Source organism: Natrix helvetica (assembly GCF_964273705.1).
Source record: "Natrix helvetica genome assembly, chromosome: 2".
In the NCBI taxonomy this organism is placed as follows: Eukaryota; Metazoa; Chordata; class Lepidosauria; order Squamata; family Natricidae; genus Natrix; species Natrix helvetica.
Genome location: NC_138552.1, coordinates 235,329,618 through 235,355,233, shown reverse-complemented (window position 1 = coordinate 235,355,233; position 25,616 = coordinate 235,329,618). Strand labels below are relative to the sequence as shown.

Genomic DNA, 25,616 nt, shown 5'->3' with positions numbered 1-25,616 from the left:
CTCTTATTTTTTTGTCCTCATATTGATCAAGAATAGATGGGGCAATACTGAGTAAGAAGTAGATTACTCCGTCCTGATAATTCTTAATACTTCTAATTTCAGCATACTCCACAAGTGCATGTGGGAGATGGGATGAGGACAACAGTATCTAAATGGTGGACACCTTAGGATGATGAAAGTCCTGCTTCTTTTTATATCCATGCAATGGTCAAACCACTTATTAAAAAGGAACAGGACTGATTGCTAGTAGCACCCATTTTGATGCTGTTATTCCCTCTCTTCACAAATGCCCCTGATCTGTATAATCAAATTAGCACTGAAGAGTGTAGACATATTGGATGAAGAAACAGTGAAAAGGAAAAAAAAATATAGTTGCAGTTCCATCAAAACTAGAAGTCAAGGAGCATGGTTGGATTTATTCAACCTATTTCATTGTATATATATTGTTCAGTGACAATAAATAATAATAATAATTGTTGTTGCTGCTGCTGGGAAATAGCAATAGCACTTAGACTTACTTTACAGCCCTCTCTAAGCGGTTTACAAAGTCAGCCTATTGCCCTCAACAATCTGGATCCTCATTTTACCAACCTCGGAAGGCTGGAAGGCTGAGTCAACCTTGAGCCAGTGGGAATCAAACTGCTGAACTGCAATCAGCCAGCAGTCAGCAGAAGTAGCCTGCAGGACTGTTTTCTAGCCACTGCATCACCAGCTACTCTTCAGTTTTTAGGGGTGGAGGAGAGGGTTGTTCATTTGTTTTTTTAAGTCTGAGTGCAACTTGGAGGCCCGCTAGTAAATTGGTTATTTGCTTAAATATTACAGTGTAGTGTAGACAGTGGTGGTTTTCAAATTTTTTTAGAACCTCTTCTGTAAGTGTGGCCTGCTTTGTGGGAGTGGCTTGCCAGCCACGTGACTGGGTGGGAGTGGCTTGCCGGCCATGTGACCGGGTGGGAGTGGCTTGCCGGCCATGTGACCGGGTGGGCATGACCAACTTGTAAAATGTGGTGAAACTCACTTAACAATGCTCTTGCTTAGCAACCAAAATGTTGGCTCAGAAACTCTGGCATTTGAAGCACGCAAGTCTTATAGCTGTCAAGTTACAAGACCCTTGCACCCCTAACCCTTTAGAAAAAAAACCCCCAGGGGTGTTCAAACTTGGCAGCTTTAAGACTTGTGGACTTCAACTCCCAGAATTCCTCCTCTCATTCTTCATCTTGATGATAAGGGGGGAGGGAGCTGGAACCTGTTCTAAATGGCACTGTAGATTTTTGGAACCTCTTCTATAGAAGAGGTTAGAACTGGCAGGAACCCACCCCCTGAGTGTAGCTCAGGGATTTGAACAGAGATATATTCAGATTGTTTGCTTATCTTAGTTGAGATTTCTCATTTTCATCCTTTTAATCATCCCAGTCCTCTTCAGCCTCTATATGGGTTTCAAATTTGCTAAAGAAGAAGCTTCGTTTTAAATAATCGAGGCTAGCCAAGATGAGTCCAAACTGCAAGTTTTTGTTTATTTCCTAGAGCGATGGATCTGATTTTGGCAATGCATTTTAGCAATTTAGCAACCCCTCCTCCCAAATTCATTTGCAGAAACAACGAAACTGTTTCCTTAAACCAATGTACTGTATACATTATTATCCATGCCACAGAGCTTTGCCAAAAGTTTTTATCCAATGTAAAATCGGAAGCAGAAAAGAAGGGAGGTGCTAGATATGGGAACAAAGCTCTGGAGATCATCAGAAGAAGCACAATGCCAAGATACATGAAGTTCTCATTTATCTCTACTCAGCCTTGGTGAGGCAACAGCTCAGCGTGATTCTGAGTGACCCATTCCTGGAAACAATAAAGAGTGCAACAAAGATGAAAGAGGAGTGGACGCGCATTCTGAGTATTGGCTGATGAACTTGAAATGTTTAGTCTGAAGAAAAAACTGAGGGAAGCCATTATAACTGCAGTCAGATGCATAAAGGGAAGATGATCATGAACAATTTTCCATGGTCACAGAAACCAGGATTGAAAATAAGAGATAAAAGATGCAAGGAACTAGCTTTCACTTAAATATACTGTAAAGAAAAAACTGTCCGCTTGATAGCACCAGACTGGGAAAGGCCCATTTCTTTGCTTCTGAAGTACCAGATGTGAAGGATACAAACAAGATTCTCTTGAAATCGTGGATTCAGTCTCCACAGCTGTACTAAAAAAAAAGTAGTTATAATACTTCATGTATTGGAAATTATTACACTCATTCATTTGGCTATTTAGCAAATATACATGGCTGCCTATCTTAGCCAATTTTGAGTGGCTCGGTGGAAGGTAAATAGAGCAATCATATCCATTGTATTTAATATTCTGCATTCTGAATAAATTGGGGGGAAAATGCTTGGGATTTTTGGTTCTCATTTTTGTTTTGGCCTCTGGTAGGAACACAGGGATGTTCACCGGAGCAGAGGGACAGGTCAAAAAAGTCAAAATAAGGGCCATAACCACACAATTGTAGTTCCTTTTTATGTTTGTTACACATGTGATGCATGTAAAATGGGCGGGGCTTCAATGATGTGGTCATAACTTCCTTATGGATACCCTCTTCAAAGCCAAGAATATCGCTTGTCTTTCTTCGGTAGTAGAATTCCATGCTGCATTATAGTGTGTATTTTACTCATTTCACTCCTCACTCTGTACAATGAAGGAAATGCGGCAGTGGCTCCCACCTTGAAGCTTCTCTTTCATCTGTTTCCCTGATTTGATCAAATGCAATCCATACCACCCACAGGAAGAGATGAAATGGTGATTCAAATTTCCCCCTCCTTCCCTTCCCTCCCCAAAAGAGGTTTTAACCTCTTAGAGGGGAGATGTAGTACAATCCTATTCTCTAGACTAGCAAGGCTTGTACAGTAGGCAACAGGGCCGGAGCTGCCCTGTTACAATTTCTATTTCATGATCAATTTCTGCGCACTTCAAAGGTTTCTCTTGTGCTTGCAGGGCTCACTCTTGAAATGAGGTAACACTTGATAGCAAATTGAATTGACAGCTTCCCATATTAGCAGCCTTTACAAGCGGGAGAGCATAGCGGGGCATCTTCAGCTTGGTTGATTTGGAGATCAACGCTGTCAGATCTTGCCAACAAAGTTTTCTCATCTCACCTCACTCCCCTCTTAGCAAAGGCAGGTGTGTCAAGGTTGCCTCTTTCCTTTCAGTTCACAGGTAAGCCGTGTTATCTGAAAGCTGACCTGTCCTTTGGCCCACAGGAACTGATCTGGACATCTCTTATTACATTAAAGATCTATCAATTTTCCGAGATCAGTGCTATGAAAGGTAGTTGCACTGGAGGTCAGGGCTTTCTTAAACAAAAAGCAATTCAGCCTGACTCAGAAGTACAATCTGAGTCTTGCTTTAATCTGAAAGTGGTGCTGTTTGGGGAGAAGGAGTGGGTAGAACTTCAGGGACGCTGCTCAGCAGAGGGAACAAGCAGGAGGTTCCTAAACAAGGCTTAAAGAGCAAAATAGAAACAAGGAGAACTGAAAGGATGTGATTACAGAGAATCCAGTAACATTCTATTGGGCAAAAGCCCACAAAAACCTCGACACAGCTTGTACTTTTTTACCTTTGGATTTTTTTTTAACACCGAAAAGTATGCATAAAAATTATAATTAAAATAAAAATAAGCGAAACTACCACATAAAATGAAGATGTGTGTGTGTGAGTATGTGTGTGTGAGAGAGAAAACACATCATTAAGTCCGGAATCTAAAATTATCTATAGTTGCACTACTGACTCCCAAAAAAGCTTACATGTGACTGGAGCTCTCAATATTTTCCCTCTTTCTCCAGTTTCCATTCCTTAACAGGAAGAGGGGAAACAATGATCAAAAGGTCAATTTAAGTCCCATACCTGCTACGGACTAATGCTTTAGTTATGCTTATGCTTTATTATGCTTTAGGGACATCATACTGAATTTACCAGCTCATATCAGACCAAAGCTTGTATATAATTGGTTTCTTGACTATGCTGATATATGCTGAATATTTTATACACATAATTCTTGGTCATAAATCATGCCTTGCCGCCCATCCGCACATCATCAAGATGAAGAGCGAGAGGAGGAATTCTGGGAGTTGAAGTCCACAAGACTTAAAGCTGTCAAGTTTGAACACCTCTGGATTTTTTCCCCTAAAGGGTTTGGGGTGCAAGGGTCTTGTAACTTGACAGCTTTAAGACTTGTGTGCTTCAATGCCAGAGTTCCTGAGCCAACATGACTGGAGGAGGAATTCTGGGAGTTGAAGTCCACAAGTCTTAAAGCTGTCAAGTTTGAACACCCCTGGGTTTTTTTTCTAAAGGGTTAGGGGTGCAAGGGTCTTGTAACTTGACAGCTTTAAGACTTGTGTGCTTCAATGCCAGAGTTCCTGAGCCAACATGACTGGAGGAGGAATTCTGGGAGTTGAAGTCCATAAGTCTTAAAGCTGTCAAGTTTGAACACCCCTGGGTTTTTTTTCTAAAGGGTTAGGGGTGCAAGGGTCTTGTAACTTGACAGCTTTAAGACTTGTGTGCTTCAATGCCAGAGTTCCTGAGCCAACATGACTGGAGGAGGAATTCTGGGAGTTGAAGTCCATAAGTCTTAAAGCTGTCAAGTTTGAACACCCCTGGGTTTTTTTTCTAAAGGGTTGGGGTGCACGGGTCTTGTAGCTTGACAGCTTTAAGACTTATGTGCTTCAAATGCGAAAGTTTCTCAGCCAACATTTTGGTTGCTAAGCAAGAGCGTTGTTAAGTGAGTTTCACCACATTTTACAAGTCAGCCACGCCCACCCAGTCACATGACTGCCAAGCCACTCCCATTCAGTCACATGACTGGCAAGCCACTCCCACCCGGTCACATGACTGGCAAGCCACTCCCACAAAACAGGCCACACCTACAGAAGAGGTTCTAAAAAAATTTGAAACCCGACACTGGTGGTGAGATATGTCAAAAGGGGCTTGAAAGGTATTAAGAAGGGCTCCTTACGAAGTCAATGGGAAGAGCATTCTTGAATGAAATTGAGGAGGGAGGGCCCACCTGCAGGTAACAGCAAGATCGTATTCTGTGGCTCTTGGCATAGGCAGGAGAAGCTGTATTGATGATATCATTAATGCTGGTCCCAAGTTGCTTAAGGCAATATATATTTCTCCAACAAGGCCTTTGATCGGCTTGCTGATTGGCAGCCGGCACAGCTTTTTTTTTTTAAAGCAATACTACAGTCTCCACCAAACACAAGAGGAGCCCTACACGGAGGACATTATCCAAGCAGTCCTTGTCTTATGACAGGGGTGTCCAAACTTGGCCACTTTAAGACTTGTGGACTTCAACTCCCAGAATTCCCCAGCCAGCAGCTGGCTGGGGAATTCTGGGAGTTGAAGTCCACAAGTCTTAAAGTGGCCAAGTTTGGACACCCCTGTCTTATGACCACAATTGGAACTATAATTTCCTTTACTAAGCATGGCAGCTCTTAAGCAAATCATGCCCAGTTTTATGACTTTTTTTGCCATGGTTGTTAAGCAAATCACTGCAAATCAGTGGTAGGTTCCTACCAGTTTGGAGTGGTTCGGCCAAACCGATAGTGGCATAGTGGCCTGGGTTGCTGGAACCGGCAGCGACCCAGGTCTGCCATGCCCCCAAACTGGTTCTCCGGGCAGTGCCATAGGCGCCACCATCTTGGTTTTCACTTTTGTGCATGCACAATTTTTATTGCACTGCATACGCGCAGCACGCACTAAGCACACGTGAGCAAACTGGCAGTAGTGCCTGCTGGAACCCACCCCTGCTGCAGTTGTTAAATGAATTGTGTGGCCATTAAGTGAATCCATTTTACCCCATTGGCTTTGTTGGAAGCCTGTTGGGAAAGTTGCAAATGGAAATCACATGATCCCTGCAACCATCATGTCAGTTGCCAAGAATTTGATCATGTGAATCAGGGGCTGCTGCTACGATTTTAAATGCAAGTTCTGATTATAAGTTACTTTTTTCAGTGTCACTGTAACTCCGAATGGTTGCTAAATGATTGGTTTAAACCAAGGGCTACCTGTAATAGCAATGTCTTCACAATCATAGCTATCGACACCCGTGTACGAAAGCTGGTGCTAGACGTCCCTAGCTACAGAAGTTATTTGAGCTTCAAGCAGCAAAGATGACTCCAGGAACACTTTCAAGCTCTGTTCTTTCTTAAGGAATGCAGCTGTTACTGATGGTCCTTTACTTATAATAGTTCATTTAGTGTTGTGGCCCAGCAGGAGCTGTTGGAGCTGCAAACAGACTCTGACAGTGAAGGGCCCTATGAGTCGGCTCTGGAAGATGTGGAGGACCCTGGACAGGGTTCCGACTCCAAGCAGGGATCAGAGAGGCTGGTTGGTCACCAGGAGGCGCCTGAGGCATGGAGCAGCGGTGAAAGCCAAAGGGAGTGTGCTCCTGACATGCCTTGGAGCAGTGGGGAGGAGACAAGGGAGTTGGTCCTGGACGCCCGGCAAAGGAGGGCTGATAGACGTAGAGAACAACTACGCAGATACAGAAGATAATTGGACCCAGGTGGTTGTAATTAGGCTCCTCTCAAGATAGTACATAAGGAGAGACTTTGTGAGGAGGCTGGTTGCAGGATTCAACTTAATTACCAACCCTGGAGAAGCTCTCATGTCTGTTTCTTATCTTGGAAGTCTGGATTGCTGCCAAGGTCTAGTCAGTGTGTTAATTTACTGTGAATAAATCGTCTAGCAGTATTCTTGTCTTGGAGTGCTTTGGTGTACGAAGAGAGGGGGGGGTCAGAACAATTTAGTTACTGTTCAAAGTTACAAGGGCTCTGAAAAAGTGACTTATGATGGTTTTTCATAGTTACAACTGTTGCACCATCCCCCATGACCATGTGACCCAAATTCAGATGCTTGGCAACTGGGTTCATATTTATCACCTCTGCTCTGCCTCAAGGTCACATGATCACCTTTTTATGATCTTATGACGAGCAAAATCAATGGGGAAGCCAGATTTGCTTAACATCCAGATAACTAACTTAGCAACTGCAGTGATTCACTTAACAACTATGGCAAGAAAGGACGTAAAATGGGTCAAAACTCAACTTAGCAAATGTGTTCACTTAACAACAGAAATGTCGGGCTCAATTGTGATCCTAAGTCGAGGACTATCTGTATTCAGAAAGAACAGACCCACAATTCTCATAGTCAACAGTATCTCACTAACTCACCCCCAGGGTCTCTGTCTTGTTGGGATTCAGTCTCCCTGTGCTGGCCCTTACCAACTCTGCTTATATGTAATATGGGCGAACCCATAGAACAGGAATAATTCCAGCTATGATTTAAGTTTAGCAACATATAAGTCAGTTCTTCAAAGATGGCTATATTATTTGTAACAAGCTTAATTGTCATGCACTGCTTTGCAATATTTAACACTGATTGAGGTTTGACTCAACTGAAGCATTTCAGTAAATTATCTAGGGTAGCTTCTAGCTCTGGGATAGTGATGATCCATATACCATCATAAACAGATTCCATACATAGCAGGTAGTATTTTATTTTCATCCATAGCTAATCTAGGCACTAGCAGCATTAATGTACCTTTGCTGCCCTCTTGTGACACTTTCTTTAACTTATGTACTGTGGGGGTGACTTTCAAAGTATCATGCTGCCTCCTGCTGATCAGTATTACTCATTACAGAAAGCAGAAAATATTCAGCCCTAATATTCAGATAGCCTTTGCTTGGTTTTTTAAAATGTGGGGCACTTAATCCATAGAGTTACCTGACAGGAGAGGGTTCTAACAAAAAAAGAAAAAAAAGAATGAGTTTTCTTCCTCCAGCTAAGTTCTATTTTTAGAGGAGTTGTTCCAGTGTTGATCTGAAGAATCAGCATCTGAACGGTTTGAGCAGATGATAAATATGGCTGAATCGTTTCAAAATGCACAACTCATGAGCCTCAGGGCCTCATCCAGACCCCGCCAAATCTTAAAGCAGGGCTTTCTGGATGCCTTCAAATGTTTTTGCCAAAGACTAAATGTTACAGCCTGTTCCTGAATGTGTTGGTTGAGGAAGGAATGTAATAATTAGGGACTTCTTAAAACCTGAGCCTTATCATAGCTAAAGCCAATTGCTACCACAAAGAACAGCATGCCGTGATGTGAACTAGTCAGGAAAAACAAACCAGTTCAAATATTTTCTTTTTCCACACCACTCCCTTGGCAACTGCTCCCAGATGGAAAAGATGAGAGCTGGTTTGCTCTTATGATCTTCCCACCAATTTAATTTATATTTTTCATTGCATGCTGGCTTTGACCCCCCTGCAAAGCCCCTCCCCCCTTTTTCCATGTGCAAACTATAAGAAGCTGTTGCCAGTGCCACATGTCATGTTGATCACTGCCAGGGACTGGAGGAGGTGGAAAGGTGGTGACATAGGCTTTACAAAGCAGATGGTAGTAAGTAGAAACCAACAGCCTGCTGGCTGCCTGGTTTACTTGCTTGAGTAGGTAGGAAGCAGGAGGGGACTGGAGAAGGCACAGATGGGGGCAGGCAGCCTGTAGGGTCAATGAGCATCCTTGGAGCAAATTGGGCAGATGGCAGAGCTTTGATCATGACCTTTGGCAAACTAAGTAAGGATAGTGGAGGTAGCAATTCAATCAATTTGAAGGATACCAGACCGGAGAAAATTGGTCTCAGTAATTCTTCTTGTGCCAAGTCAGTCTGTTGCTAGTCAGCATGTGCAATATTTACCCAAAGGATTAGTCAAACCTGTCTCACTTTGTAGTTGGTGAAGAGGCGTTAAGCACTTTCTGCTAAGCCAGAAAGAGTATCGATCCTCTAAATTCAAACCAACACCATTGTTTGAATTTCAGGGCATCTGGAGTCTGAGTTCAACCCAAATCCATAAATGGATTCCAGGGTCCTTAAGGTTACCAAGCAAGTGATGTTGCTAAGATGAGCAGAAACCACCATGTTCCTCATTTGAGCCATGCATGAATTTATCCCTTTTCAGTCTGATGCTTCCCAACCTTGATGGTCTGTGAGTCCTGTTGTCATCAGGTAGGATAGAGAAAGAGAAAGAGAAGCAGAAGCAGAAGGACCAAGAATGCCAGGAAGTCATTGGAGATATTAGCCATCAGTCCCAGGGATTATGCCATCTTTTCACTATGAGTTCCTGCTGTTTCTTATGCTCCTTCCAAAAACCATTTTCGATGCAGAGCCTCCTTGGAGGTAGAGTTGACTGACAAGCTATACTCTTAGAAGCATAAGCCCTTAGAATAAGTAGCATGAAGCTTTTCTATTGTTGCTCAGGCAAGGGAGGAACAAATGAAAGCATTCTCCACCGAGGGCACTTAAGGTGACTAACAATAACAAGTAAAAAAAATAAAGTAAGAGTAAGGATCAACCATTAACTAATGTAACTGACAACATTTGGCTAAAGATGAAGGTCTTGACTCTTTCTCAAAACAGAATGGGGTAGGAGCTGAACACAACTCTAGAGGGGGCACATACCATAGCCTGCTCAATCTGCTGTCTGGGAGCTAATGACTCTACTGTAACTTCAAATCTTTTTGTTTTCTTTTATGGTGGTTTTTATATTTAAATCTGTTCATGGAAAAAGCAAAGCAGGGTCAGACCTATTGGATGGGTGGTTGCAAGGAAAGCTAAAGCCATAGGATAGACTGGGAGGTTGAAAAACATCACCAAATAAGTTAACAACAAGGCATTCCTCTATTGTTGCAATTAAAAATACATGGGGGGGGGGTGTCACCAGATCAAAGGGTTTAGCTTACTGCTCTTTAAATAAGGGAGGTCTTTGAGGAGAGCTCCCAGCACTGATAGTCCTTTAAAGCCAGTATCCTGCTTTACTACTTTCTCCTAATTATATAATTGTAACTATGATCATTTAAACAAATTAGTCATTTCTGATGTGACATTCTTTTATTTATTTATTTATTATTTCAATTTTTCAAGGCTGCCTGACTCCATAGAGCTTTTTTAGGGCCTGGGAGAACAGACGGGTCTTTAAGTAGTCTGTGTTAAGTCAACCATCCCCCCCCACTCCTTCCAGTTTATGCTGACTTTATGCATACATATTGCACTAAATCACAATGCCGTTTGTTTGATTTGGATTTAGTGTCCTGGTTGAACCCGATTATTGTGATTTATAAACTATGCCTTATACTGTATCTTACCACAATGACTTCATTCACATGACGTACTAAATTATTTGTAGTTTTACCTAATGTGATCAAACTTGGACAATGGATTAAATTGTAGTTTAATAACACCAATGTTTAGGTCAATTTGCCTGAATCATGGTTTAATGGGGTGTTCAAAACCAGACTCTACGTTAAATTTATTATGAGCTGCCATTTCTGGTCTCTAGCCTGTCAGGCCTGTAGTTATGTTCTTTTTAGGATCTTTGGCCTGCCACACTTTTTAATAATTTTTTATGCTGTTTCATTAGTGTAGTAGTTGGGAGGGGGGAATAGAAAGGAGTAAGATTTGTGGAATGTATTGTTGTCATTCTTTTATAGAAGCTCAAGGTCATCTTTTGTCTCCGCACCTCGACACCTGACCGGAAGCAGAGGGGTGTAGATGCCAGCGTGGAAGATGATGATTGGAACATGTGATGGATTTGTGGGTGTGGGGATAGATCATGAACTTTCAACTGGGTGGAATTCCAGGAAGAACATTAGAGTTGGAATTCCATAGATGTGCTAACTTGCCTGTATGAATAAATTGGACCTTTAAGGATAACTTTGCCTTGGACAATGATTTAATTCTGCATGGTATTTAGAACGCCTGACATTGCCATAATGACAGAAGGCACGAGTGACTGCAGAATGAGATAGAGCGGTGACGGCGAACCTATGGCATGCGTGTCACAGGTGGCATGTGGAGCCATTTGTTAGGACACGCGAGGCATTGCTCTGTCAGCTCCAGCACGCATGCGCACGCTGGCCAGCTGACTTTGGTCTTCTTTTTCAGCTGTTTTTCACTCTCCGGAGGCTTCCCTGAACTCAAGGACAAACCGGAAGTCACTGTTCCTAAACTTCCGAGTTGGCCGTACGGCTGTTTTTTTGCCCTCCAGAGCCTTCAGGGAAGCCTCCTGAAGCCTCTGGAGGGCCTCTGGGGAAAGCAGGAGAGGCTGTTTTCGCCCTTCCCAGGCTCCTAGAAAGCCTCTGTAGCCTGGGGAGGGCGGAAAATGGGTCCATTGCAGGCCAAAAGTGGGGAGGGGAGGGTGGGGGTTGCGTATTCATGCACGCGGGGATCACGCGTATAGCATGGGTGTTGGAACGCCTGCGCACAACCCCCCTGCGCTTCCCCCACTTTTGGCACGTGATCTGAAAAAGGTTAGCCATCACTGAGATAGAGTATCTCCACTACTCTTGGTTTTATTTTTACCATGAACACAAATAGGAAAAAGAAACTCAGATTCATGGCAGCAGAGCCCAGTTGAACCAGTTTGAGTGATAAAGTTCATTAAACTACAGTGCATAAAAGAGTTCTATGGAAGTCATTACATAATTATTTATCTTGATCTTGACATTAAACCTGACATTAAAATTCTATTTGTTCCTTTTTTTTAACTCTGTCCCATTGTTGCAGCTTTTGATCCATAAAACACCGAGATCCTTGTCACATATATTGCTGCCCTGCACGTTCCCCAATCATATACTTATACAGGTATACTAGTATTAGTTCTGTTAAACCTTCCTTCTATTTCTGAAGAAAGAAAGAGGGAGTAGAAATCTGAATCTCCCTTTGATGTTTTCTGAGAATGGTATTGATTGAAGTTGATCAAATCAGAAAAAAGGAGCAGCAAGGTAGGACACCTTGCAATAACTGCCTCGCTCCACAGTTTTGCATAAAGAGGAGTTCACAACTGAAAATTCAACTGCATTATGGTTTAATATTCTGTGCAGCTCAGATCTGAATCTGCAACGAACAAATAACAGCCATTAGAACGTTCCTCCTTCATTTGATGTCCATGGGAAATTGAAGGGAGTTGTAGACCAACTCATCTGAAGGATACTTGGTTGAGAAGGAAGGCTTTATAAATTTAGGCTACTTTGCCATTATTATTTTTAAAAAAAGTAGACCAAAATTGTTAGATCTCATTCACATACATATATATTTGGCTGCTGAATTTTATTTATTTATTCACCTACACATTCCTACATTTCTCCATTCATAATGGCATTTATATATTTACTTATTTGAGAAGTAATACAGCTCATTTTCTGCTTATAATTGGATCTAGGCAACTTCATCATTCTTTGAATGATTCAAAATTAATTATGGGACTGCCTCCCTGGTGGGTGTCTATCCATCCTGAGATACCTGGTTAGAGAAACATGCTTCAGGTTCTATGGAAGTATATACTGAGGCCCAAGAAGAGAGCCTTTTCTGTAGCAGCTACTCTCTGACACATCATCCCCCCGGAAATTTGGCTTGCTGTGATCCTGCAATCTTTTGCAAGGCAGTAAAACCTGGTTTTGCCATAGAGCTTGAACCCTGATAGCATGGGTAAACATCTCCAATGCTAGTCTTATATTACATTCAATTTTTTTTATAACCGTTGTCCTTTATTATTTTTATTAATATGTATGTATGTATGTATGTATGTATGTATGTATGTATGTATGTATGTATGTATGCTAGTTATGTATATGAGATGAGTGGCCCATAAATAACCAAACAAGATGGAGCCCATGACAGACTGTGAGGAATATTTAGACATTAGGAAAAGGAAATGAGTAGGCTTTTTTATCTGATTATTTTAATTATTATTTTAATAATAATTCAAATCTTGTGATAAGAATGGGAGCTCCTACTTAGGTTATCTGATCCAATTACTTGCTCATTTGGGACTCTCTAAATCCTTTTCAGCCCCTTTGAAAATCACCATGGAACAAGTCTTCCATTTCCCCCCACACAACTATTCCTTTAAGAAATCCCTCTTATCTTAGCATTCAGGCTGAATCTCCTTTTTAAAAAATTGCTTTTCGTTTCATCAGAAAACAGGTCTGCTCAGTCCTGCACATGACAGCTTTATATATGCACGAACGCCTTAATCATATCTCCCTTTAGCCTTCTTTTTTTTGGCAAATTAACTATGCCCAGCTTCTTTTAAGTGATTTTCCTAGGGCTTAATGTCCAACAATCTTGTCATCTCGATAACTCTCCTTTGATCCTGCTCCATCCAGTTTTTCATGACCAGGTCAGGGGTTGCTCTGAACTGGATAATCCTGACCAGCCTATTAGGTTTATGCTACTAGCAAGCGGTCACTGATCCTGCATCGTGGTTAGTACCTGATATAGCTGTAGTAATAGAGAAGTTCATCTAAGTTCATCTAATCATTCGGAACTTGATGTTGTCCATCTGTTTACAGAACCTCTTTAAACACTGCCGCCAAATGATAAATTATTGAAGACAAGGTAAGAAAATATTAGCAGTATCTAATGAACTAAATTTTGTTGTCATTAATTTTAAATACTAATTGAATTAAATCAAGCTTTTTTTTTAAAAAAACCTGCTACTTATTATATAAGTAGTCTTCGATGTACAACCTCAACTGAGCCCAAGATTTCTGTCTCCAAGTGAGACATTTGAAAGTGAATTTTGCTTCATTTTACGACCTTTCTTACCACGGTTAAGTGAATCGCTACAGTTGTTAAGTTAGTAACATGGTTCTTAAGTGAATCTAGCTTTCCCGTTGACTTTGCATGTCAGGAGGTCATAAAAGGTGATCACATGACCCGAGGACACTGCCACTGTCGTAAGTATGAGTCAGTTGCCAAGTGTCTGAATTTTGATTGGGTGACCATGGAGGTGCTGCATCAGTCATAAGTATGAAAAACAGTCATAAGTCACTTTTTTTCAACGCTGTTGTAACTTTGAATGGCCACTAAATAAACTATTATAAATGAGGAACTACCTGTATGTACCACAAGTGGGGGGAAAGGCCTTTTGTGCCATTTCCTTAGAAGTAAACTTAATCCAGCTAGATGTCCTTATATGATTTGTATAAAACAGAGTTCCTTTATCATGCATTATCTTTAATAACAGGGATTTGTTATTTAAATATTATCTGGGTATTGGACTGTAGGTGCCAGTATGGTTTTGTAGGATCGGGTAATGGGATTAAAATGGGAATCATTGCAATTGGAGACCCATAGAAAAAGGCAGATTTCCCCCTAATCAGCTTGCAATCTTATTGCAAAAGAGTAAACCTTCTTGGTTCACACAGCCCCGTCCCAGTTTGTGACCCACATGCCACAGTTAGTGACTTACAGGTCATGTGACAAAAATGTGATTGAGGACAAAACCATGTTTAGATTAGTACTGACTGTTTAATTCATTGCACACAAGAACATCAGCAACAAAAAAGCTTTATTTTTAGAAAGATATCCTGGGGTGACTGTTTAGATGTTTCTTAGGCTGCACATGTCTCACAGGATTATGTTCAAATACATTTCACTTCAGATTATGGTTTCCATCCAAGGTAAAGTAAAGAGCTACTAAAAAATTTTATATTTTAACCGAAAAGTTATACGGCAACATATGTGAAAAAAAGTCCCTTGCAAATAACCATATCATAAAACGATTAACCATTCCCAGACAGAAAGGAATGGAAAATTAACATTTTCCATAAACATTCTGAAGAGGATAGTTGTGATGACATCAGGACATAACAGAAGAGCTCCTAGTCTCTGTGGGAAAGATTTGCTGTGTGGAAATGAAGGATTGTATGTATTATGAACTTACCCTCTCCACCTCTCAGATAAAGTTTAGAATTATGTAATTCAAGTGGCTTTTTCTGGCAATTTAAAATAAACTCTTACTCTATGGTTACAACATAATTTTATTATGTTCTAGCTTTAGTTGTATATTAGTTTTAAAAATTGTACGATTTAATGTATGCATGTGGATTTCTTTTTCTTTCTTTCTTCTCCCTTTTCCTTTCTCTCATTCTTTCTTTCTCTCCTTCTCTCCCCCCCCCCTCTCCCTCCCTGTCTTCTTTATACTGTATGTCCCCCAAGATGGGTGAATTTATTCTATACCACTGCTTTGGTTTTATTTAGATGTAAATAATCTGTGTGATTGGAGTCTCTCTTTAGTAAAGAAAGACTCTTTCCTATTGCTCTGTATGGCTGTGACCAAGACTGAGAGGGTAAATGAATGAGTGCACTACATACTCTTCCATGGCTACATAGCTGCTACTGGATCATGACAGGCCTATCTAATGATGGTGGTTACTGAATGACTAGGCAATGTGGGTTTCTGAATAACCCAGTTATTCAGGGTGGGCATTGGCAATTGCAGCAACATATGCACGCATCATCCGGATAACTGGGAGAAGCATTCTGCCAATCCCTTCACTGTGAGTAGAGTAGGAATGTTGAAACAATTATGGCAAAAAGGATGAGACAAGGCTGCATACTCTCCCCTTCTTTATCCAATCTATATGCTGAATATATGAGCCATAGTGGCGCAGTGGTTAGAGTGCAGTACTGCAGGCTACTTCTGCTGACAGCCGGCTGCCTGCCATTTGGCTGATTGAATCTCACCAGGCTCAAGGTTGACTCTACCTTCAATCCTTCCAAGGTCGGTAAAATGAGATTCCAAATTGTTGGGGGCAATATGCTGACTCTGTAAACTGCTTAGAGAGGGCTGTAAATGCACTGTGAAGTGGTATATAAGTCGAAGTGTTATTGCTATTGCTATATAAGGGAAGGTGGATTGGAAGAAGACGAGTGTGGTTTTAAAATTGGAAAAATAAATATCAATAGCCTGAGCTGGGTTGATGACACTATCCTGATAACCAAATATCACAGGATCTGCAAGCACTAGTAATAAAAGGGCACAGTGAAAAAAATGGGTCTAAAATTAAATATAGTCACATGAATGACAACAGGTACAAGCACAAACCTTATAATTAACAATGAATGTATTTAAGTATTGGATAGTTTATGGCTTTTAGGCTCAACTATCAACAGGAACAAGTAGTTAAGAAATATACTGCAGACTAACACTCCGTATATGTTCAGTTATGAAGGCATTGGAAAAAATAGTGTACTCTATGGTATTCCCTGTGACACTCTATGGAAATGAAAGTTGGACTTTGAAGAATCGGGATGGAAAGAGTATTGACATTTTTGAACATCAGTATTAGATTAACAGAGTTGAGAAAACAAACATTGGATCACTGAATAAATCAAACCAGAGTTCTCCCTGGAGGCACAAATATCAGGCTCAAATCATTCTACTTTGGACACATTATGCAAAGGAAAAGCTCTAATATTGGAAAAGGCAGCTGGGAAAAAAACATTAGGATAAATAGCAACAAAGTGAATGGTCTGAAGTACAGTGGCAATAGATGCATAGCTGGAAGGATCAAGTTAAGGATCATGGAAGAAAAATGTATATGGTGACTAGGAATCAATACTAATCAACTAATCATGGCATTTGATGTAGGAGAAGAATAAACCGCTCCTTTACTCCACATTAATTTTCTTTTTAAAAATGAAGTGTGGTAGCTGATGCAGTCCAACATCTTCTAATTGAAAACAACTGTGTATGGAAAAGCACTGAAATACAACTGCTGCTCAATACTGTCTATATACAGCGAAGATATTGCAATGGAGTTTGGACTGGACAAATGTGCCACACTCAACTGAAGGAATCATGCCACCCTGTGGAAATAACATCAAGAGTCTGGATGGAAATGATTACTACAGATAAATGGGAATCCTCCCAGCTGACAAAATCAAGCACACTGAAGTCAACAAAAAGGTTAGAAGTGAAAAGAAAGTGAAGATCTAAAAGTCCAAGCCCAGTGGAAGAAATACCATCAAGGCAATAAACACATGGGCAATTCCAGTCATTAGATACACAGCTGGAATAGTGGACTGAACTTAAGCAGAACTAAAAGATCTGGATAGGAAGACCAGGAAATTAATGACAATGAATCATCATCCTTCATCCTCGTAACAACACTGACAGATTCTACTTACCAAGGAAAGTAAGCGTGTGTGGAATACTGCAAGTACATCAGATGATTGAAGAAGAAAAAGGCACTGGAAGGATATCTGAAGGACAGTGAAGAAGAGACACTGAAGCTAGTAGACCAGGAGTATTAGAGAGATCAAACTGGCCTACATGAAAGACCAAATGAAGAACCGAAAAAGACAAACTATTGCATGGCTAGTACATATAAATAGCAGGCAAACAGATAATAACAAGACCTGGCAATGTCTAAGAGCAGGAAAGTTGAAGAAAAAGATAAAGAGACTAATTCTGGCTGCACAACATCAAGTCACCAGGAACAATGCATATACAATGCCACACTTGCGAAGACAGCAACAAACAGCAAGTGCCAGCTCTGCAAAGAAACCGAAGAAACAGTGGACCACCTATTTAGCTGTTGCAGAACATCGCGTACTGGTTACAAACAATGGCACCACAAAATGTCAACAATGGTGCGTTGGAATATCTGCAAGAAATAGCATTTGCCTGCAAGCAAGGACTGGTGGGATCATAAAATACCCAAAAATAATTGAAAATAAAGAAGCTGAAGTGTTCTGGGACTTCAGAATTCAAACATACAGACAGCTGCCACATATCACTCCAGATTTAACAAATGTTGATAAGAAAGAAAGAAAAAAGTCTGGATAGTGGATGTGACAATAACTGGAGACAACAGAATAAAAGAGAAAGAACTGGAGAAGATAACAAAATGCAAAGACTTGGAAATAGAATGACTGCAGCAAAAGAAAAGCAAAGGTAATACCAAGTTATGGGAGCTTTGAGTGCAATCCCAAAACAATTGGAGCCACACTTGAATTTGATTGGCATTGACAAATTCACCATCAGTCAATTGCAAAAGGCAGCTTTACTCTGAACAGTTTACAGTTTGGGAATATACATTTAATACCATCAGAAATCTGCCATCAGAAATCCAGATCTGCCTACTCCAAGTCCTTTGGAAAAATTCATTAAGTGTATAAAAATGCCAAATCTAATCCGAACATCTGGCTGACTGTGTGATGAATAATTTCTGGGAATTATAATCCAACAAAATAATGCTGCTTTTGAAGTGTATATATAGCTATAAATTCTCTCTCTTTCTTAAGGTGACCAACTTTTTTACAATGAAAAGGAGGACAAAACACGTTCTATTGACTTTCTAAAATATAATATCCTCCCCTTTTAAAATCTCCCATATTATGAATTAATACAACGGAGTAATGAGAAATGAGGGGGTTTAAAGTCCTCAATTGGAGGATATACAGGTGGTGATTAAACTTTATTTTTTTTTAAAAAATGCTAAACGACGCAACACCTTTGTACCCGTAAAGGGAGAAACCCGAGAACGTACAGAAGGAAAGAAAAAACCCTGTTAAGGTTTCAATTCTGCATCGCGGGGCTTAATTTCCAAGGGGGTGTTGGTGGGGAGAGGGGGGGGAGATATGCTTTCAAAGCGAAGGAGATGCAGGACATCTCTGAGTCTTCCTTCCCCCTCCAGATCGGCGGCCACCTACTTGGGGGAGGGGGGAGAGGAAACGGCGATACCTGCTCGGTTCTTCTTTTGGTTTCCCTTTAAATGGAAACCCGGCCCCCTGAAATTGACATAGTCCGTCTTGGCTGTCCAATCGGCGTCTCCCGGTCTTCGGGTCCTGTTTGTTACAAGTTTCATATAGCAAGAACGCCGAGAAGAGAGAGAGAGACAGAGAGAAAGAGAAAGGCGGCCGTAGGCGCGCGAGGAGAGCGTGGAAAAGGGAAAGGAGACGGGAAGAATTGCGCGCGGGAGCGACCGGCAATGTGCAGGAAAGGAAGAGAAAAGGCATACAGTTAGACCATGAGCAGAGCTCCGGGCCTTAGTTTCGAAAGCTTTCTCATCTCCTCTTTAACTCTTTCGGCATCTAATGCCCTCCTGCCTCTTGGAATAGAAACCCTGCTAGCTGCTGTCGGGGTTGCTACCTTGGCGTCCTTCGCTGCAGCTCGGAAAAGCAAGACAATGGCCCTCTGAAAAAGAAAACAAAACTAAGCCCATTAGTTGTTTCGACGGAGCAGACGGGGGAGGAAGTTGTGCGTTAGCAACCAGATCCGGGATGTTATAGGGGTGCAAAAAGAGAAGAAGAAAGGCGAACACGATCGTATTTCTCGGCAGATCACATGCCACTCGAGCCCCAAGTTGGGTGTACCTGCAGTTGCTCGGCGCCGACTGTACGTTCTTTCGATGCGAGTGCGGGCTTAACTCTTCCCTGGCTCCTTGGATTTGTACCATGCTCAAGATCCTCACGAAGAAGCTGAAGAATCAAAGTTTGAATGAAATTCAGCCTTTCCAGCTGAAGGTAAGAAGAAGAAAATACAACATGTAAAAAAAATCTCCCAGAAAGTTCTCTTAAGTGCAGCTTAGCAATAGCTAAGAAGCCGGTAGGCATCATTTATAATCGGGGTACTATATCCCCGGGCACCCTGCTCGCTGGGAGAGTGGAAGAAAGGAGAGCAGGTCTGCAGGCGAAGAAATAAGCTTGCTAACTTTGAAAATCAACTTGTCCCCGGCCGATAGATACGGTTGTGATAAAAGGCCCACAGCCTGGAATACAAAGCCTTAGATCAGTGCTCACGGTTGTAACCCCCCCCCCCCGCTTTTTTAAAGGTTGAGTTACCTGTTTCCCAGGAATATGTTCATATTGTTGCTTTTGAAGCCCATCGGTGTGGGAGAAGTTGGGAAAGCTCCTTGTACTAGATGCTGTTGAAAATCGAGCTGCGTTCTGCAAAACTAACGTGTTCCAAGTACTGAGAAGCATCATCCTGAATGCTAAGACTAGCTTCTGTCTAAATGTACTACTAACGGTTGAATTGCACAGCTCCTAAGTCTCACCTAAGGATTGGACTCATGAAATCAGCACAACACTGTAGATTGACTGCAGGCTGTGGGACCCTTTTCTTACTGCTGAATGTTTGCTTTTGCATATAAAATGGAACTGGATCTGAATCCAGCTTCTTGGATTTTATCCTTTATAAATTTTAAAGCAAAGGCAGTGACTTTTTCCTGCAGCCTGAATCCCCCTCTGCACTCTGAATGCCCCTTCTCTATCTCATTCACCCCGAAATGAAATATAAATTTTAAATAGGCTCAAATGCATATCCAAACTACTTACTGAAGCTCTTTCTGATATCATTAGAGCTTAAAATCATGATTATTAACACACCACACACACAGTAACAACTGATCTCCTATTTAAGATTCTATTACTGAGAAGGCTCTTTGAACTATAGATCTAGTAAGGGTTTGCAGTGCATTAAATATCTGCAATATATCAAGATTTAGTTTTAAAGTGTGCTGTGCTTCAAGAGCTAACTTTTTTTGTAAACTTGCCATTGATTCTTTTAAAATTAAAAGCCTACTTTTAATTTAGAGGAGAGTCCCATGCACAACCTAATATTTTAAGGACTTGGTTTTTGCCTCTTTTCCCTCCACCACCTTTTCACTTTCAAGTGATTCAAGTTACAGAAATGCAGTACATCCAGTTTGCCACTGATTGTATTTTGCAGTTAGCAGTACTGGGTTTTTGGAACATCTAAAAATTAGATATGTATAATTTTGCAATACAAAAAAACCCCCCAAAAACCCCCCCAGCAATCAGAATTAATGAGGTGCCCACTTGATACAGATACATGCTTAGACATGCATTTGCACGAGCAAAATGGCTCCTTGCTTTCAAATGCTTTTACCTATCCAGCTGAATAATAATTTTACTCATTCAATTTGCTGTATACTGTACATATTTTTGTGCTTCAATCTTGGCTGCATTTTGAATTCATTAATAAATGGCTTGAGATTTTGAAAGTTTTGTGTAGAAAACGTTCTGTTTGTATGGTCTAGTAGTCCATGGAGGCAATGATGGTGATCTCAAAAGGTTCCATATGCAGGAACGGGGATCTCTAGCACTAGCTTCTTGGCAGAATTGTCACCAATTGAGACATGCACAGAATGGCTAGAGCACTGTGTTTGTTTGTTTTCAATTTTTACAACACAAGTTTTTAAAATAAGGCAATATCTTTGAGTCAGCCAGGGGGATGGCTGACACTTTTGCCTCCAATGAGACCAAGAATTATTTGGGTAGGAGCAGAGGTGGTATTCAGCAGGTTCTGATCACTTCTGGAGAACCTGTAGCAGAAATTTTAAGTAGTTTGGAGAACCGGTAAATATCACCTCTGACTGGCCACACCCCCATCTATTCTCTGCCTCCCGAGTCCCAGCTGATTGGGAGAAAATGGGGATTTTGCAGTAACCTTCCCCTGGAGTGGAGTAGGAATGGAGATTTTACATTATCCTTCCCCTGCCACGCCCACCAAACCATGCCACGCCCACCAAGCCACGCCACAGAACAGGTAGTAAAAAAATTTGAATCCCATCACTAGGTAGGAGTCTATTCACAGCAAAACTTACATTTTGGTTTTGTGTTCCAGGATGTATATCCCACCTTCCCTGTGGCGTTGAAACATGTACTGTAACTAATTTTGTAAAAGCCAACAATTGAACTCTTGAAAAGCTAAGCAGATTTGGACCTGGTTAGTATTTGAATGGGAGAAAGGTTGCAACCTTCCAGAAGAAGGCAGTGACAAACCACTGCTGTGTTATTGCCAATACAACTACAAAGAAGTATCCATGAAGTAGAGCTTAACTTGAAGGAAACTTTTGTAAATTGCTCTATAAATATTAAATATTAGTTATAGAACATGTTTGACACCCCCCCCCCCATATGGAACTGTCACTCCCTTAATTTCCTCAAGGCAACATATCCTGAATACTAGTGGACACGTGCCAAGATATATGAGCTCCTGGTTGACTTGGCAGGGCAAAGAGGGCAGAAGGCCAACCTGTTTCTTCAGCTCTTGAATCTGATGGGCATGGAACAGTATTTTTTTATGTTGTAAATTTTAACAAGTAACAACCAATCAACCATTGTAAGAATGAACAAACAAGAAAGGAATTTAAAGTCAACCCTGCATTGGCCATGTGACAACAGAATAATTATCTAGTTGCTAGTTGAACAGCTATTTCTTGTCTTCAAAATGTTTCTGAGAACCTCTGAAGAGTCTAGATGTGATGTAAGCCTGGAAGACGATACTTTCAAGCGTACTTCAGGAGACTTTTGCCATTTACTCCGTAATTAAGCAGAATGAGGCCACTGTCTCATGCATTTGATTTTCTGTGTCAAAATGGTGACAGATTGTTATTTAACTTATCATTGTTCTATGTTGGCTGCTGGTGAAGGGAGAAGGCACTTGTAAGTAGCCTTATGAGTCAAAATAACCAACCTAACATCTAGTATTGTGCATACTGATGGGAAGTTCTGCTCTTGGTTGTTCTGGCTCAGTCAACTAAGTGTCTTGGGCTGCTTTTGCTATAAGCTGTGACCTTTCCCATTATTAATAGCAGAGTGTTTCCCCATCTCTCCAATTCCCATTCTGTTGAGTAATCTTTCCTGTGCAGTGACTACTTTTGCAGACTTCATTTTGGTTCATTTGCTAAGTTAAAGATAAATGGAACTGATTATAGGAATAGAATATTACCGTTTTTTGTTTTACCTGAATTTTTTGATCTTTTTGTTGAATTTGAGGCACATTTTTCATTCAACTGATGAAAGTCTTGATCTCTTGGATTCCCTCCTCTACTGTGTTGATCAGGTTTTTATTTGAAGGCCTACTATCCACTTTTTACTAGAATGGTGCTTTCATGACATGATGCTATAATATCACTACAGAATGAACAAACCCCAACCAATAGATTACTCCCATGAAGATTATTGCTGCGTGAACCAATACTCCACCATCATAAAATCTGTAGGTGAACCAGGTTTTTGATTCCCTGAAAAGAGTAAGAAGGAATTTGATTGGTAGATGAAAACGTGTATAGGTTGACCTGTCAATTTTTAAGTTGCCACATAGCGTGCTTGCTATGCTGGGAAAAAAATATGAGTTGCATTCTTCTGTTACAAAGGCTTTTGCAGTGGCTAGCCTATTATTGCTTGGAAGTTGTGTTGAGGTTTATAATCTATAGTTTCTATCTGTAGAAGACAATGGAAGATTATTGAAGTGGAGATGTTACCAATTACTTGGTTTGCAGCATATTCAGAGAGATGGACTGCTGGCAAAAGAACTTGTTTAGCCAAAATGTTCACTCAGCAGGAAGAACTAATGCTGTTGATAATTGCAGAAAAGGAAGAAAGAAAAAGAGAAAAGGATCTGAACACTCAGAAATTAATTCTGTTATAAGAATTCTTTATGTTTATTGTAAGACAAATATGTTTTGAATGCTTATTACTGTTATTGAAGTTTATTTTTAATGGTCTCTAATTTATAATTAGCAGCTTAGCTCCCACGCTATTTAATCCAGGCCTATCATACTGTTGCAAATTATGAGTAAATTATTACTATTGTAATTCAAGTTTTTAATAAAATTATTAAAAATAACACCATTGTGCAGTCACATCAAATATAAGTACATAAATAAATCATGGCCTTTGTGTGATGAAGTTATTATACAAGCTTCAATATTTGCCTCCCAGTCGCCTGTCCCAGAGACACCTGGCTATGAGCTACATCTTCAGTCCTTGAACTTTGTGGAAATAGATTTTGAAATTAGCCATCATTCTTTTAACTCAATTCATTTCAATGTGTAGGGCTGCCCATCTCAAATGCATGATTATGGTCAGCTAAAAATATTTAAAAGCCAGATAAAAAGCATGTAACAAAATTATACACAATATAGCAGCCAAAAAAAGCCAACCATTAACAATAATTAACAATCAAGATATAGGCTAAGGCTAAGCCATACTATTCTCTATTCCTTTATTTCATTGAACTATTTGTACCTCTTCATTGCATAAATATCATGGTTTCAATATGGATGAAATTGATAGCTGCTAAGGTTGCTTGTAGCTTTCGCAAGGCTGCGGCATAGACATAATGGAATGTATGATGATTAGATTATTTTTGCCTGCAGAAATTGACAAATAATATGGAATATGTGATTGGCTATTTGGGAGTTTTCATATTGTGCAAACCCAAGCCTCTTGGATTAATTTAATAAGCCATAGTTCTGTTAATTAAGGGCTACAGAAGGTCTAGGTTCCAAAATCAAGGTTTTCTGTAAACCATCGAGGTGCATATAATTTGTAATTAAAGACATGAAATAAATAAAAAGTTCTTCAAAGGGGAGAGGCACATCATGGGATATTTTTTTTGCTTGTTCACAGATTATTTATAATTAAGAATCAGCATTGCAGTGTCCAAGTTTGCTGATTACTCCAAATTATTTATTACGGTTGAAACAAAAAGGAGCTTTCATTTGGGGTGTAGGTGTGAAAGTGCTCAGTTTTCTGTATGTTTGTTTATGGGCTTTTCAGAGACATCCATAGTAGAGCCAGGATGCTGGTTTCATTATCTTATGCTTGGATGGCAAAAGTGACTATTGCATTCAAGGAAATGTAAGTAAATTTGCTGTCTTGAGTGGGAGCAAAAATGCTTGAAGAAATGAGAAAGACTGCTAGAGTTGTATCCCTGAATTATTGGGTTTGAAGATACAGCTACTGTATAAAGAATTGTATGCATACTCCTTATTTAAAATTGCAAGTTTTTAAAAAACATTTTTGGTCTCTTAAGATACCATGCTTCCAGATGTTTTTGTCTTAGCTCATTGGAGTTGCTGGCATGACTGTTGGTAAAGATAGGTAGGTAGATAGGTAGATAGGTAGATAGGTAGATAGATACCTGCCCTCATATGTATTACATAAAAGACATCACAACAAAAAAATGTGAAGAGAAGAGGAAAATGGAAGACGCCAGTTTTTAAAAGTTATGGAAGCTGAAGTTGAAAATGTTTAGGGAGAGGTGTGTCATAGTGGTGAGTTCCTGAGAAAAAGAAATAGTTTTGATGAAATGGGTCCACTGAGTGTGAGAAATATAGTATCTTTGCTAATCCTTTCTGTGGTATGCCTATTTTTAACTGTTACGGCTTTTTGGAAGATTTGGGGAACTAGAATTTGGTGAAGACCATGAGATCTCTCAAATCTTTTCCAATAATTGAAATATCCCACTCTCTTGTTGCTACTGGTTTTACCTTTGGAGGAATACTTGCTCCTTTTCTGCTTATATCATTTAATGAGTTGGAGTGAGATTGCATCTTCTCAATAAGGTGGGGATAGCATCCATGTATGAATTAACACCGTCTGCTCTCTGATTGGACTGAGTCTGATTAATAATTAGTACCCCTTTATAATCTGCCTGCACCAGATCCACCCCAGCTTTTGACTCAGTCCACTTTGAGGACAACTAGGTTATCCAAAATTATTCCTGTCATCGAATTTGATATTCACGGAGATCATCACTCATATTGACAGCTATTTCAAAAATTTTGTGAGTAAAGCTGGTTTTTGCAGCTATATCCCCACTTGCAGTCAAGGCTCCCAGGTGGCCATGTTGGGCACTGTTGCCTAGGCCTGTCAGACTCTCGCTGCCAAAAGAAAAGACTTTGCTGTCAAGTGTCTACCTGGGGAGGAGCCTGCTATCTGCCCAATGGGTTGTGACTGACCCTAGGGACCTGG

General features: G+C 40.5%; 1 protein-coding gene across 2 annotated transcripts in view; it reads left to right on the top strand.

Moving 5' to 3' along the window:
- Positions 1-18,524: 18,524 nt before the first annotated feature.
- The window catches only part of LOC309387836 (uncharacterized protein), an 82,058-nt gene continuing 74,966 nt past the window's right edge, over positions 18,525-25,616 (top strand). Inside the window, exon 1 of one of the 2 annotated variants that reach the window (XM_081944716.1) lies at positions 18,525-19,352. In XM_081944716.1, coding sequence (XP_081800842.1) covers positions 19,284-19,352 — 69 coding nt within the window. In that variant the 5' untranslated portion in view covers positions 18,525-19,283. The remainder of the gene's footprint in view (positions 19,353-25,616) is intronic. The other variant, XM_081944715.1, reaches the window with a different exon arrangement.